The sequence below is a fragment of the Sarcophilus harrisii genome, chromosome 1 (assembly GCF_902635505.1).
Source record: "Sarcophilus harrisii chromosome 1, mSarHar1.11, whole genome shotgun sequence".
Classification (NCBI taxonomy): Eukaryota; Metazoa; Chordata; class Mammalia; order Dasyuromorphia; family Dasyuridae; genus Sarcophilus; species Sarcophilus harrisii.
Window position 1 is genome coordinate 55746437 of NC_045426.1, and position 16891 is coordinate 55763327.

The 16891-nt window shown below is 37.2% G+C and overlaps 1 protein-coding gene across 1 annotated transcript; it reads right to left on the reverse strand.

Annotated features, from left to right (window-relative positions):
- Positions 1 to 752: 752 nt before the first annotated feature.
- On the reverse strand, positions 753 to 16884 carry LSM3 (LSM3 homolog, U6 small nuclear RNA and mRNA degradation associated). The gene is made up of 4 exons (XM_031955862.1): positions 16770 to 16884; positions 15409 to 15519; positions 2596 to 2691; positions 753 to 1158 (listed from the first exon to the last, which is right to left on the reverse strand). Exons 1-4 carry the CDS (start codon positions 16788 to 16790, stop codon positions 1078 to 1080), a joined length of 309 nt encoding a protein of 102 aa, XP_031811722.1. The 5' UTR covers positions 16791 to 16884; the 3' UTR covers positions 753 to 1077.
- Between the last annotated feature and the right edge of the window lie 7 nt (positions 16885 to 16891).

The following is a 16891-nucleotide window of genomic DNA, read 5'->3' on the forward strand; positions in this document are numbered from 1 at the left end:
CCACTGTAGAAATGTCATAACTTTACTTATAATGGGGACTTGAAGCTACTCCAGGAGTTATTCAACAGAACAGAGTTACAGCTTAGAGACTGTCAAACAACAGAAGTGCTACCCAACTACCCCCCAAGACAGCAAAGCCACCTGTTTAAAATGAGAGAGCCGCAGCAGAAGGAGCTCCTGCCCAGCTAGGCTGGCCCTGCAAAGAGAGGCTGGGCCAAGAGCAGAGCAAAGAGAAGGAACTTGCACCACCTACTGCCAGGACTGTGAAAAGCAATGATGAAAAGAGGGAACATCTCATGCTATAATCAAATGGTGACAAAATGTCCTTTTTATAGTATATCACTAAAAATAATATGTGACTTGATACCATGCCTTATAATAGATGATTGAGTACACACGTAGCAGATGTGCAAATTAACTGGCCATGAATCAATACCACCCAGTCCCAAAAGATGCAACTCGCTAAAGCAAGGAGTGATGCTCTCTTCCTTGACAACTCTTGATGCAGTTTGCAATCTGCTAGGGGAAAAATAAACAGCACACTATGTTCTCTTAGTGAAAATACAGCCGTAAGTGTGCACGCATGTGCGTGTGCAGCCATTAAAGCTTAGTGCCTAAACACAAGATAGAGCAGGAATGTGCAATAGCAGGCTCCATTATTCCTCTATTTCAAATGTTTTTGTTTTGGTATGATCTGTATAAAAACAACCATCTAGATGTTTTACTTTTCAGGAACCACAAGATAAATAGTCGCCTGGTCAAAAAACCAAAAGGAAAATTTAATTAAAAAAATATAATTGCCTACAAGATGAAGAGACAAATTAAATCACTGAAAAAGAGTCCTGTCTTATGATGCTTACATTAATTTGTAGGTTTGGTATTAGAAATCTAAGAATGAGGGTTACGCCAGTTAGATCAGGAATTGTCTGGAAATAAATGCATTTTAAGGGTAGAGGGTTCCTTGATTATTTCTAAATATCAAAAAGTTATCAGAGGCTGTTCTTTTGAACACCAGCTTTTCTTGTAGAAGCTATTGTCCAGAGTCTCCAATTTTCCACACAGGATAAAGTCTTGGTTTCAGCCAACTCTCAATGGAGGGGCTACTAATACAACCCCATCACCTCGGACAAACAGCATTGGAATGTTCCGCTTGGTTGACTGAGAGGAAAAAAAAAAAGAAAAAACTTTATAGAACATATCTTAAACAAATACTTATGGATTTTTTTTTAAAACAAAGAAAAATTCTATGAATGTCAAATAGAATGTCGGAATACACAGTTAGACTAGCCACAAATAACACAGAGAAATTATTTCAAAACCCGATTGTCTACATGTGCTCAGCCAAAAAGAAAAAAAGAATTCACTAATTCAATTTTCATTACCCCATATCAACCATCAAAGTTATTCTAAAGTTTTAAGACTGGATGACCAGGAAATAGATATAACATTAAGGGAAACGGGAAACTCAGGAAAATCAATTGAAATTTTTTATGGAGCATAAGGGAAAGATGAGAAGTTCCATTTTTTGAAATATTGCGTTTGCTCAGAGATCCCACTGTTTTAGAAAATAATCCCACAAACCCCAAAATATTGATAGCAATGACTAGAAACAAAGCAAATGCCCATCAATTTGAGAAATGGCTATAGTACTTGAACAGAATGCAATATTATAAGAAATAATGGGAGATAATGTGAACTGATGTAAAGTTAAGTAAGCAGGACCAGGAAAAGAAATATAATTACAACAAGGCAAATGGACAAAACAAAAACCAAAAACTGAATGCTATGTAATTATAATGGTTTAGATTGGCCCAAAAGAGAGGAAAACATGCTTTTCCTTCTGTTCTTTACAGAGCCAGGTGCTGTCACAGACTGTGAGGCTCAGCTTTGGGGAACTGCTTTTTCTCTACTTTCCTTCTTTTTTATTCTTTGTTACAAGCAATAACTCTAGGGAGGTAGAAAGGGATTTATTTGGAAATGAGGATGAAGTAAGACCAAAACATAGCAATGAAATTAAATAAGTAAGCACTAAATTTGAAGAAATGGCAAGATACAAAAGGAAATATCTGGCAGGCAGATAGGACATTTGGAATAGAAAGAACTGCCTTTGGGCACAGAGGAAATGAATTCAGGCACTGCCTCTGTCACTTTCAACCTATGTGGCTGTAGGCAAGGAACTTAAACCTGTCCGGGTTTATCAGTCTCCTCACCTCTAAAAGAGAAGACTGGACTAGATATAGATAGTCTCTATCTAGGCATCCTGACTCCCCATCTTTGACCAAATGACAAAGGAGCTGAAGAAGGAGCTAGATGTAGGACAGTAAGAAGACAGTAGATCTCTTTAAAAAAAAAAATTGGATAAAGAGTAGAAGATTAAAGTCTAACATTAAGGAAGTAGAACCAGGAAATGAAAAGAAGAATGAAAATTGAGCCTGTATACTACAGTGTTACAGAAGCCAAAAGAACAGTGTTTAAAAAAAAGAAGCAATTGTCTGTAAGGGTTGCATATTAACAGGGATGGAATCAATTTTGTTGAACTGAAAAATTAAGAATATTAAATCATTCCATTAGGCAAAATAGGCAAAAATAACTTACTTTATAGATCTCCTCATAGGTTTCTTCATCAATTTCTATAGTTGTCACAGTCTCTTCTACATCTCCCAAAATCATGTTTAAATGCTGATCATAAGCCTAAAGAAAGAAATGCAGTTGAATTGTTCAATTACAGAACATGTATAAACAGTTTACAATATGTACATGCCTGAATTCAGTTAATATAAAAATGTATATTACTATTTTTTTCGATGTGTTCTGAAGTAAAGAGATCATTAATATAATCATGATTTACCTTTCTTGGCTAAAAAAAAAAACTCTCTTAATAGACACAATTTTAAAATTTACTTAGAATATGTAAAACTTCATTAAGTAGGACACACCTTACATATTATTTAAAGGAGGCACACTATCCATAGCACATAAGTAATTAAAGCTACTCTGAGAACAAAAAGAAGTGCTTTTCCCAGCTTTAAAATATGTGGTCAATGTGTTTAAGTGTACTTATTTCTTACTGGCACAATCTTGAGGGGGAGGGAGGGAGAGAGGAGAGAAAGATAAACAACAGCAATGTTTAAAATATATATGTATTTTTCCAAAAAAGGCAGAGAAAAAGAAGAAAAAGAAAGACAGAAAGACAGAAAGAAAAGGAACTATACCCATAAAAATGAGTAAGCAGTGCCAGAAGGACAATTTCTATAATAATAACATTCTTCGAAGGGAAAAAAAATTTTTTTCAAAGACTTGGGAACTCTACTCAATGCAGCAATCAATCATGATTCCAAAGGACCAATAACGATGCTGGCTACTTACCCCGACAGAGAAAAAGCCAATGGACTCAAAGTAAAAACTGAGACATACATTTTCTAAGATAGTAAATGTGAAAATTTGTTTTGCTTGACCTCATATATATTTATTATAAGTTTTACCCTTGTTTTTTCATTTGGAGGTAAAAGGGGGAGATGGGATGGTGTTGTCCTCCAAAAAAGAAGGAAAGAAAAAGAAATGAGTCATTGAAACATCTTTTTTTTTTTAATGCACAAAAGATTACAGACAAAAGGTCAAAAGGATACATAGACAAGCAGGAAAGCTTTGAAAAATTATATACCGAGTTTCTTCTGTTTTCAAAAAAAAGGAAAAAAAAAAAAAAGCAAAGTGTGCATAAGAGACACTGGGAATTTTGTGTGCAATCTTTTTCTATTTGCAGATAGAAATACTCATTCTAATTGGTGTTTAAGTTCATAACTTAAAAAGTCCTAACACTTAGAGCTATGCCCAAGTAGAATTGGTTGCTTTTAGAGGGAAAAGGTTCCCCTCCCCAGTCAGGCTTCCTGTGGAAGTCAGACAGGCCTCTCATAGGGATGTGGAAGAAAAAAATTCCCATTCAGGGAGAATTGGGACCGAATGATGATCTCTGAGATCCCTTCCAAATCTCCAAATGCCTGAGTAATAAAGAGAAGGAGGAGACAACTAGAAAGATAGAAGAAAGAATAAAAAACAAATAAGGCCATTTTGGATACGTAAAATTAAATACAATCTAACACTAGAGAAATGGAAATGAAAATAACTCTTGCAGTTATATCTTGCATCCTGAAGAATGGGAAAGACAAACAAAAGGACCGAACAAAAACCCAAGAAATCAATGTGGAAGCAGCTGTGGGAAGGTAAGGCACACTAAGGCACTAGTCATAAATCTGTTACCTGGGAACTGGTCCAGTTATTCTAGATATCAATTTTGGATCATACAAGAAAGGTAACTAAACATTTGACGTAACGATTGCACTACTGGGCAAAATTCCAAGAAGTCAAAGACAGGAATGGAGATCTAATATATGCCAAAATATTCATATCAGCACTTTGTGCTAGCAAAGAACTGAAAATAAAACAAGCGTCCATCATTTGAAGAACACATGAAAAAGCAGTGGTTTCTAATAGTATTGTGTTGTAAGAAATGAATACTGGTATTTATCTGAAGGACATGGTATAAATAAAACCAAAAGAACGATATACACAACATAATAATGCAACAATGCAAATAAGAGGATCTATGAAAAGAAGTCAAATCTTAAGTAAAAGAAAAAAGGAACATCCTGGAAAATAGGCCATGACACACGTGTTACAGTGAAGAGGCAAGATACTACCAGTACCAAAGATGGAATACATTGTCAGATGCAAACACTGCATCAAATGCTTTTGTTTCATTATTTGTCTTTGTTACCAAAAGAAGTTGGGTAAAGAAATTTTCTAGAAATAACACTAATGTAAAAAAAAAAAAAAAATGGCATCAAGAACTTAACAATTTGACAAAACTCCTAGAAAAACTGAAAAACAGGACACAAACTAGGTACAGACCAGCATCTCACACCATATACCAAAATAAGGCCAAAATGGGTGCCTGATTTAGACCTAAAGGGTGCCACCATAAGCAAATAATAAGAGCAAAACCACCTATCAAATCTATGGAAAGGGGAAGAATTCACGACCAAAGAAATGGAGAGCATTCAAAAGGCAAAACAGATAATTTTGATTATATTAAAATTTTTTTGCACAAACAAAACCAATGCAACCAAGATGAGAAGGAAAGCAGAAAACTGGGAAACAATCTTTACAGCAAGTGTCTCTGATAAAGGCTTCATTTTTTAAATATATTTCTCAAATGAAAAATGGTCAAAGGATGTGAACAGACAGTTTTCAGATGAAGAAATCAACGCTATCTATAGATAAAGAAGTGCTCCAAATCATTTCTGATTAGAGAAATCCAAATTAAAACAGCTCTGAGATACTGTGGCTAATATGACAAAAAAAGTAAAGTGATAGGAGAGGACTTGGGAAAATCACAACACCTATGCACTGCTGATGGAGTTGTAAACTAATCCAACCATTCTAGAGAGCATATACCCAAAGAGCAACCAAACAATGCACATTCTTTGACCCAGCAATTATCATTACTAGATCTGTATCCCAAAGAGATCATAAAAAATGGAAAAGGACTTACATGTGCAAAAATATTTATTGCAGTTCTTTTCATAGTGGTAAACTATTGGAAACGCAGAGGATGTTTATCAATGAGCAGGACCAGAAAAACATTGTACACAGTATCAAAAACCCTGTGATGATATACTAGAAATGACTCAGTTCTTCGCAGCAACACAACGATCCAAGAAAAGTAGAGAATTCACCAAAGAAAATGCTTTCAAAAAGAACTGATAGACCATGAATACAGATTGACACATATATTTATCACTTGCTTTAGTCTTTCTTGGTGATTTTTCCCCCTTCTGATCTTTTTCTTCTTTCACAGCCATGACTAATATGGAAATGTGTGTTACATGATAACATATGTATAAACTATATCCAACTATCTACCATCTTTGGAAGTGGGGAGGGGAAAAAAATTTGGAACTTAAATCCTGTAAAAATGAATGTTAAAAATTTTCTTCACCTGCAACTGGGGTAAAAATAAAGTATTTTTAAAAAAGACAGCAATAAATCTTTTAAAAAATAATAATAACATCCAGCATATACAGGTAATCCTCTCTGAGCCATTTACTAATTACCAAACTTTTATTAAGTTAGAAGACAAGTGAATGAGAGAACATGTGTGCATGTGGACAAATACAATTATATAATACATAAATGCCAAAAGTTCTTATTTGTGATACTATTTATTAAATGTTCTGGGAACTTTATATGCCCACTCAACCTCTTTAAATCTCAGACACCTCACGTGTAAAATGAAGATATGATGGAACCTACTTCTTAGTGGTTGTTGAGAATTAAATGGCTTAAACATCTTCTAGTGTCAAGATAGTAAAGTGAGGAAGGAAGATCTAAAACCCTCTGAAATTTCCTTCCAAATAACTAGAAAACAACCTCAGGATTGACCTAGGAGTAGCAAAGCAGCTTACCAACCCAGGAGGAAAGTTTTCTCCTGGGTAGAAGGGGAGAGAGATCCAAGAGAAACAGCAGCAGCAGCTGCCCACCTCATAGCAAGGGACTTGAAAGAAAGCTCCAAGTGTGGAGTAATCCACCATAAAAGACCTTACCTTCCTGTAAATCAATAGAGCCTTAAACAAGTGATCAGTTTGTACAGCACAAGACCTCACTCCAGCAACTCTACCCACATCACAAGCATTGAGCCCATTTTGGATCAGGAGTGAAGGCCCTTCCCCAGGGCCAGCTACCAGAAAGACTCTAATACTATAGCAATCCAGCAGCAAAGCCCCATCCCTGGAGCTGGCCATCTGCTAAATCCCACATGCAAGAAAAGCCAACATGGGTTTATAAGGCAGAAAGGAAGCTTACTCCTCCAGAGAAAGCAAGAAACTAAGCCAATGCTTAATTAATGCTAAAGCCAGCAAGTAAGACCCAGAGCCCCAGCACAAAAAGGGGGGACAATGCAGTATCAAATGCTCATACCAACTCAGAGAAGGACAAAATGTCCACAGAGGAAATTTCGAAGAGTGATATAAATTGGTCTCAGAAGTAAAGATTGTTGTTTGTCTTTAGTTCTCCAAGACGACCAGGACATCAGGGAAGTGATACCATGACATGCAAGTAAGTTGGATTTAAGTGAGGGAGGCTGTGCAGGTCACCTGCCTTACTTCCCCCTCCAGAGCTATCTGGGTCCAGTGGCCAAATACATACCAGGACAAAATAAATAAACAAACAAATGATTCTGACTCAGATTGAGTGTAAATAGCAGTCATTTCTGCTCTGGCCAGAAACCCTGAGGGTCTTCCCCTCTCAGATTCATTCATTCATTTAGATTTTTTTTTTTTGAACTAGGTGAGAGAGATCATTCTTTGCCTCAATTGCTACTTAGCCTTAATCACTGAATGAGTGCAGCCTGAGTCAAACTGAGACCTACTGAAGACCTCAGCTTAAAAAGGCTAAGGTCCCCCACTGCATTCAGAGCCATCTTCAGTCATTTTGATCTCCATCTTGCCACTGGACCCAGATGGTTCTGGAGGGGAAAGTGAGGCAAATGCTCTTGTCCAGCCTCCCCTCACTTCAATGCAATTCACTCACATGTCATAGCTTCAACTCCCTGATGTCATGGTTCCCTTGGAGAATGAAAGGCAAACAACCTCTGTGAGTAAAGCTGGTCTTCAATTGGTCAGTTGGAAGACTTCTCCCTCCTTCCTTTCTTCCCTCTATCCACATAGGGTCTTATACCCTTACCCACAGATTAGAAGGTAAAACATTTGTGAGGAGGGAAAGGCAGGGGTAAAGGGAGGGGGGGGGGGGGGGGGGGGGGGGGGGGGGGGGGGGGGGGGGGGGGGGGGGGGTGAATAAACAAGTGAAAAATCAGCATTGAGGGGAATACACAGTTTAACTACAAATGTGAATGGATGTCCTAATTCATAAAAAGGAAGTGGATGGTAGACTGGATTAAAAAAAAAAAAAGAAAAAAAAGAAAAGAAAAAGAAGCCTATAATGTTGTTTACAAGATATACATTTGAAACAGAGATCCACACAGGATTGGATCAAAATCTATTATGTGTCAGCTAAAGCAAAGAAAACGGGGATAACAATCATGATCTCAGAAAAAGCAAAAACAAAAATAGATCTAATTAAAGGAGATAAAGAAGGTAAGATAAAGATTATCTTGCTGAAAGGTACTGCAGACAGAAATCATATCAATATTAAACACATATGCACCAAATGGTAGGGTATCTAAATTTTTGAAAAAGTTGAACGCGTTACAGGAGGAAATAGATAACAAAATTATACTAGTGGGGGACCTCAATTTTCCTAAAAAACAAGTGGATCAAAGAATAAATCACAGAAAAAAAATTGATTTTATTAAAGAAAATTACAACAATGAAAACAACATACCAAGTTTTATAGAATGCTGCCAAAGCAATATTTAGGAGAAATTTTAAATCTCTATTTATATCAATAAAATAGAGAAAAAAGCAGACCAATGAATTGGGTACACAACTAAAAGAAAACTAGAAAAAGAACAAACTAAAAATCCCCTATTAAACACCAAATTGGAAATTCTGACAATCAAAGGCAAGATTAACAAAATTGAAAGAAAATCATTGAATTAATAAATAAAACTAAGAAGCTGGTTTTTATGAAAAAACAAAAACAACAACAAACACAATAAAATAAGTAAACGATTGGTTAATTTGACTAAAGGAAAAAAGAAAACCAAGTTACTAGTATCAAAAATGAAGGGGATACAGGGAAAGAATGCTGGGAAATGACTATGAACCACTACATAGAATACCCAATCCCTCTATTTTTGTCTGCCTGCATTTTTGATTTCCTTCACAGGCTAATTGTACACTATTTCAAAGTCCGACTCTTTTTGTACAGCAAAATAATTGTTTGGATATGTATACATATATTGTATTTAACTTATGCTTTAACATATTTAACACATATTGGTCAACCTGCCATCTGAGGGAAGGGGTGGGAGGAAGGAGGGAAAAAGTTGGAACAAAAGGATTTGCAACTGTCAATGCTGACAAATTACCTATGCATATATTTTGTAAATAAAAAGCTATAATAAAAAAAGAAAATTATCTATGCATGTGTTTTGAAAATGAAAAGCTTTAATAATAATAAAACATATTCCTTTTTTCGCTTAAAAAAAATGAAGGGGATGAATTCACCACCAATGAAGAGGAAATTTTAAAAACTGTTAGGAGCTATTTTACCCAATTTTATGCCAATAAAATTTGGCAATCTAAATGAAATGATTAAATATCTAAAAAATATAAATTACCCATGTTAACAGAAGAAATAAAATACTTAAATGACCCCATCTTAGAAAAAGAAACCAAACAAGCCATCAATGAACTTCCTAAGAAAAATATCCCCAGGAGCAGATGGATTCAAAAGCAAATTCTACCAAACATTTAAAGAACAGTTAATCCCAAAGTTATATAAGCAATTTGGAAAAATAGGTGAAGGAGTCTTAACCAAATTCCTTTCACAACACAAATATGGTGCTCATACTAAAGAAGAGCCAAAACAAAGAAATTTATAGCCCAATTTCCTTAAGAAGATTGATGCAAAAAATTTTACATTAAATTATTAGCCAAGAGGTTATAGCAATTTATCACAAGGATAACATACTACAATCAGGTGGGATTTATACCAGGAATGCAGGGCTAATTCAATACTAGGAATACTATCAGCATCATTGACCACATCAATAACAAAACCAACAACAGATACTGAAAAAGCTTCTGACAAAATAAGTTATCTTTAAAAGACATATAATAATTATCATTAAATCAATAAATAATATTCATCTAAAACCATCAGCAAGCATTATTTGTAATGGGGATAAGCCAAAAGCCTTCCCAGTACAATCAGAGGTGAACCAAGGGTGCCCATTATCATCTCTATTATTTAATATTGTACTTAATGTTAGCTATAGCAATAAGAGAAGAAAAAGAAAGGAATTAGAATATACAAGAAGGAAATAAAATTATCACTTTTTGCAGATATTATGGTATATTTAGAGAATACTAGAAAATCAACTAAAAAACTATTTGAAATTATGAACAACTTTAGTGAAGTTGCAGCATACAAAATAAACTAACAAAAATCATCAGCATTTCTATGTATTACCAACAAAGTCTAGCAGCAAAAGATAGTTAAGCAAAATTCCATTTAAAATAACTACAGACCATATAAACTATTTGGGAGTTTACCTGCCAATACAAACCCAGAAACTATATGAACACAATTATGAAACACTTTTCATACAAATAAAATCAGATCTAAACAATTAACTGCTGATAGGTAGGCTGAGCCAATATAAAAAAATGACAATTCTCTCTAAATTAATCTATTTGTTCCATGTCATACCAATCAAACTATCAAAAAACTATGACTGGGAAAAATAATAACAAAATTCATCTGGAAGAATAAAAGCTCAAAGATATCAAGGGAATCAATGGGGGGGAAATGTAAAAGAAGGTAGTCTAGCAGTACCAAATCTCAAACTGTATAAAAGTGGTAAAACAATCTCATACTGGCTAAGAAACAAGACACGATAGTAAACAACTGTAGTAATAGTCAGCAGTTTCTGGGAGAAGATCTCAATATTGGACAAAAACTGCTGGGAAAATAGTATGGCAGAAACTAGGTATAGGCCAACATCTCACACAATATACCAAGATAAGGGCAAAAGGTGTTCATAAGTTACACATAAAGGATGATAATATGAGTAGATTAGTAGAGTATGAAAGAGTTTTATCTGTCAGATTTATGAAAAAGGGAAGAATTTAGAACCAAACAAGAAATAGAGAGATTATATAAAATTTCAAAGTTTTTGCACAAACAAAACCAATGCAAGCAAAATTATAAGGAAACACAAAACTGAGAAAACAGATTTGCAACAAGCATCTCTGATAAAGATCTCATTATTCATGCAAATTAAGACAACTCTGTGGTACCACTACATACCTCTTATATTGACTAAGATGACAGGAAAAAATGATGAATGTTGCAGGGGAGGTGAGAAAACTGGAACACTAACACATTGTTGGTGGAGTTATGAACCCGATCCAACTATTCTGGAGAGCAATTTGGACTATGTGCAAAGGGCTATCAAACTGTGTATATCCTTTGATCCAGCAGTGCCTCTACTGGGCCTGTTTCCCAAAGAGATCATAAAAAAGGGAAAAGGACTTTTGTGTGCAAAATGTTTGTAGGAACCCTTTTTGTAGTGGCAATAAACTGGAAACTGAGTGGCTGCCTATCAGTTGGAAAATAGATGAATAAGTCATGGTATATGAATGTTACAGAAAATTATTATTCTATAATAAACGATTAGTAGGATGATTTCAAAGAGGTCTGGAGAAACTTACATGAACTGATGCTAAGTGAGTAGAAGCAGGAAAACATTGTACACAGCAACAGCAAGATTATATGATGATAAATTCTGACAAATGTGACTCTTTTCAACAGCGAGGTGATTCAGGCTAGTTCCAATAGACTTGTGATGGAGAGAACCATCTGCACCCAGAGAGAAGACTGGGGACTGAGTGTGGTTCACAACATAGTATTTTCACCATTTTTATTGTTGTGGTCTGCTTGCATTTTGCTTTCTTTCTCATTTTTTTCCTTTTTGATCTGATTTTTCTTGTGCAGATGATAATTATGGAAATATGTATAGAAGAATTGCACATGTTTAACCTATTGGATTACTTGCTGTCTAGGAAAGGGGGTGAAGGGAAAGAAAGAAAAAAAATTTTTGGAACACAAGGTTTTGCAAGGGTGAAAAAAATATTAACTTGAATATTATTTTGAAAATAAACAGCAGAGTTAAATTTATAAAAATACAAGTCATTTCTCAATTGACAAATGGTTAAAGGATGTGAACTGGCAGTTTTCAGACAAAGAAATCAAAACTATAGTGATATGAAAAATGTTCTTCATCACTTTTGATCAGAGAAATGCAAATTAAAAGAACTCTAAAGTAACTCCTCACATCTGTCAGATTGGCTAATATGATAAAAAAGAAAAATTTTAGATGTTGGAGGGAATATGAGAAAATTGGGACACTAATGCACAGTTGTGAACTGATCCAACCATTCTGGGGTAATTTGGAACTATACCCAAAGAGCTACCAAATTGTGCATATCCTTTGATCCAGAAATACCAGTGCTAGGTCTATACAGATATTAAAAAAAAAAAAAAAAAAAAAGAAAGAAAAAGACCTATTTGTACAAAAATATCTACAGCAGTTTTCTTTATGGTGATTAAAAGTTGAAAACCAAAAGGATGCCCATCAATTGGGGAATGCCTAAACAAGGCATGAAATATTATTGTGATATAAGAAATGATGAGGATAATTTCAGAAAAATCTGAAAAGACATGAACTGCAATTGAGTGAAATGAACAGAACCAGGAGAATGTTGTACATAGTAACTGCAATGTTATTTAGTGGAGAATTGTGAATGACTTAGTTATTCTCAAAAATACAATGATCTAACACAATCCCAAAGATGTAATGATGAAGCATACTACCTGTCTCTAGAGAAAGACTGATATTGATCAAAAATAGTTTGAAGCATGCCATTTATTATTTTCTTATACAAAATGACCAATATGGAAATGTTTTATGTAATTGCACATGTAGAGCCTATATCTAATTGTTATCATCTCAGAGGGAGATGGGGAAAGAGGGAGAAATAGAATTGAGAAATCAGAACTTTTAAAAATTGAAAAACCATAAAATAAATATTAAAATGTGTTAACATATGCAAAGTATTTCATAAAACTATATAATGCTGCAACAAAAAAATTATATTCTGCTTCCATACATTTCTGCAGGCTTGTATCCCCATTCTTAATAGCCAAACTAATGGCTTTTTCCCAATCTTCATTCTCCTCAACCTGTCTTTAGCCTTTGACACTCTGATCATTCTTTCCTCCTTGATACTTTCCTTTTTCTAGGTTTTCAGAATACTCACTCTTCTAGTTCTCTTCATACCTATCTGATTACTACTTTTCTGATTCTCTTGTTAGATCCTCCTTTACATCACACTTTCTAACTGTAGGTAACCCACAGAGTTCTGTCTTGTATCCTCTTCTCCCATTATACTCCTTCACCAGATTTATCCCGTGTAATTTAATTACCTTCTTTATACTGATCTACCTTTCCTACCTCCACCCAGCCTTGCAGACCTCCAATCCTGAATTTACAATTGCCTTTCAGATGAACTTGAACTGGATGTCCAATAGGCATCCAAAACTCAATATATGTCCCAAACAGAATTCATTATCTTGCCCCCTAAATCTTCCTTCACTCCTAACTTCCCTATTATTGCAAAGGGCAACACCATCAGGCTCACAACTAAGGAGTCATCCTGGATTCCACCTCTGTCAATCCAGACTGTTTCCTAGGCCCACAGAATTTGCCTTTGCAACATTTCTCTAATAAACCCCCTTTTCTCCTCTCACTTTGATGCAGGCACTCATCACCTGGATTATGCTTACTTCACATCTCTCCCTAATCTAATCCACTAATCCAATTCCTAAAGTACAGGTCCAGCCAGGTCACCCGATATCACTCTTACTCAACAAATTCCAGTGGTTCCCTATTGCCTCCAGGAGCAAATATAAAATGTTTTGTTTGGCACTTAAAGCCCTCCATCATCAAGCTCCCTCCTACCTTTCTCGTTTTTTTATACTGTATAGTCCTACAGTATTTACAACATACAGTACTCTTCAATCTCCAGGTTGTCTCACAAACAAAACACTCCTTCTCTGATCATTTTCTCCATCTACTGATTCCTCCAGCTTAATTCAAGTCCCAACCCAAATCCCTTCTACAATAAGCCTTTCCCAATCCCTCTTGATACTAGTATCTTCTCTCTCTTGTTTACTTCCTATTTAGTCTGTATATAGCTTATTTGTACATATTTGTTTGCTTGTTTTCTTCCCCATTTAGACTGTAAATTCTTTGATGGCAGGGATTATGTTTTGCCTCTTTATGATCCCCAGAGCTTAGCACAGTGCCTGGCATACAATAGGCGCTTAATCAATGTTTATGAACTGACTGATCTTTCAAATTCCTTATTCAGTAAATTTACAGATTTTCGAATTATAAAGGATCTTAGGGGTCTTCTAGAAAATGGGATCCAGAGAAGCTCAGTTTTGTCTCAAGTTATACAAGTAGTGAGGCAAATAATCGGGATTAAAAAACTCAGCCTTCTGTGTAAAGACAAAGTCTCTTACCATTTACAGCAGATATTGCCTCTTTCCTGAAGTGCTTCCTAATATCTTCATGTGTGATGGTTCTCTTAATCCTCAAATATTCCAGAATATTTTTAAGTAACCAAATATCTTTTAAGGGCCTATTATGTGCCACATAGTGAGGATACAAAGACAAGTGAAAACAGTCCTGCTACCAAGGAACTAACTCATGGGGTAGATGAGGAAGAAAACAGGTAACACATGCGGGGGGACAAAATAGATACAAGGCCTGATCTTGCTGCCTCCCTTCAGACGTAAGTATAATTATTGGTGTCCGTGTTGCTGGCAGAATGGAAGCCACCCAGAGCAGGCATGATTTGGTACTGTTTGCTCCACACAGTTCCTTAAATCAGTGATGTAAGAATGAAATAGAAAAAGATCTTTGTGGATCCCATTAATATGATCTATTTTCATCTGACTGCTATACCTGGGGAATTCTGGGGGCTGCCAGTTTGACACTTCCACCCTAAAACCTTTACTAAGTGTCTGACAAGCTTCTAGCTCATTTTCATATTCCACAGATTTCACAGGATTTAGAACTAAAATTCAATCTTACAGATGACATGAATGAGATAAATGAAACCCAAAGACATTCTGAGACATGCCCCAAATCATCCAGTAGATCCAGGATTCAAATCTAGGTCCTAAAAACACCCACATTAGTTTAATGTTATGGGGGGAAAGACAGTGGAGTCAGAGAACCTGGGCTCAAATTTTATCTCTGTTACTTATTATCTGTGTGACTCCAGCCAAACCCTTCTGGGCTTCAGATGTAGCATGGACCAGATGATGTCCCTTCTGCCTCTAAATGCGCGCTATAACATTTAGAGAAGACTACAAATCCTACTGAGAAGAACTACAGTGTGGAAGATTTTTTTTTAAAGCTGGTCTTGGACTCAGAAACTGATTTAAGAATCCTCCCAGAAACTTATACCAACTGTGACCCCAAGAAAGTAACTTAGCTTCAGCGGCATAGGCAAAGGAGGTACACACTTCTGCAATGAGAAGGAATTTCCCCATTCTCTGTTTCTTTTACCAGTGAAATCCCAAATCCCATCTCCAGAAAAACTTAAGCATTAGGAAAGTCGCTCATGTGTCCAAGATTTGATCTATTTAACTCACATGCAATCTTCCTCGCAGTTCTCGGTCATTTCTCATTTTCACATAAATTCTTTCATCTAGACTGAGTCTGATGAGATCCAAGGGCTCCTCTACAGTGTTGGTGGTCTGTTGCTGTGAAAAAGAAAAACTGCCATGAAGTGATAGAACCCATCACTCACCTGTTCTCTAAGGAACCTCTCTCTGCAGTTAATAATTTTCACCTGACCTATAGCTTACCCGAGGCTACTCAATTAAAAATAAAAATTTTAACTCTCTTTACAGAAGTCAGCCCTATCAAAGGCAGTCCCCTGGAGGTGGTTTAGGGCGGGTAGAACAGGCAAGAGCTCCGGGTCTAGTACTTCAAAGACACAAAACTGTTAAGGTCGCTATGCAGAACGTCCCATTTTCAGCAAAGGAAGCTGTGATATTTGCAAAAGAGGTTGAAGGGACGGGGAAACCTGTGTCCTCTTTACCAAGCTGGCCTAGAACTGACGGTCGCCGTACAGAGAGAGAGCTGAAAACTTACATGAAACAAGCCAAATCTGGGGCTTGAAGGTGGGAGGGGAAAGTGGGGTAGAGGGGCAGCGGGTGGTGCCTTAGATTCAAATGTGGCCTTGTATGACCCTCAAATGTGCCTGCCTTGAGTTTCCTCATCTGTAAAATGGGCTAACAGAACCTACCTCCCAGGGTTGTTGTGAAGATCAAGTGAGATGTTTGTAAAATGAACTTTGCAAACTTTAAAGTCTACTATTATCGTAAGGGAGGGAGGCCAAAGAGCACAGTTATCAAGGATTCCCCTTCCAAGACCCTTGATCACCCGGGCTGTGCATCTGCTGAGAAACAGACCGAGACAAGAGGCAAGGAGCAAGAAAGCAAGCGCCCCCCCCTCCCCCCGAGAGATGCCCCGGGAGGGGGCAAGCGGCACCGCGGGGCACTGAGACTCCCCGGGGCGGCCGATGGGGGACGCTCGGCGCGGGCTCCCGGGGCCGCGGGCTGCCCGGCTCCCTCCCCGGACGCTCGGGGCGGGCTCCCGGGGCCGCGGGCTGCCCGGCTCCCTCCCGGGACGCTCCCGGTCTCAGGCCGGCCGAGCCGGTTATCAGGAGTGGAAGGTCTAGCCGACGACCAGAAAATAAACCAATGAAAACTCTGGCTGGCTGACCTCAAGATTATTGACAGTTCAGCCAGCCAGTGTCAAGCCGGGGGAGGGCGTGGTCTTCTCCATTCTCAGCCCAAGACTTTGCGAGGTCCCCAGTCAGTGGGGAATTTCTGCGCGGGGTTGCGAGGAGAGACGACTGGACGGGATCCGGGCAGAGAAATCAAAGAGCATCCTCGGGGCCCGAGTGAAACAGCCCAGAGGACTGGAAAGCTCTCCAGCAACATACCTGATCCGCGTCGTCCGCCATGTTTCAAATCCGGTTCCTTTTCCCGCTTCTCGCGAGATGATGTGCACGCTCTCGGGGCAAACCGCTAATCAGCGGCAGCGAACGTGATGACGAGTGTCCCT

Bases quoted from the DNA above. Each gene is read 5' to 3' on its own strand.
- LSM3 (XM_031955862.1), bottom strand. From the start codon at position 16,790: ATGGCGGACGACGCGGATCAG. The intron at 2,692-15,408 runs GTGAGTTAAATA...TTCTTTCTTTAG, and splicing joins AACTGCGAGGAAGATTGCAT to GCTTATGATCAGCATTTAAA. The intron at 1,159-2,595 runs GTAAGTTATTTT...TTTTCCTCTCAG, and splicing joins CCTATGAGGAGATCTATAAA to TCAACCAAGCGGAACATTCC.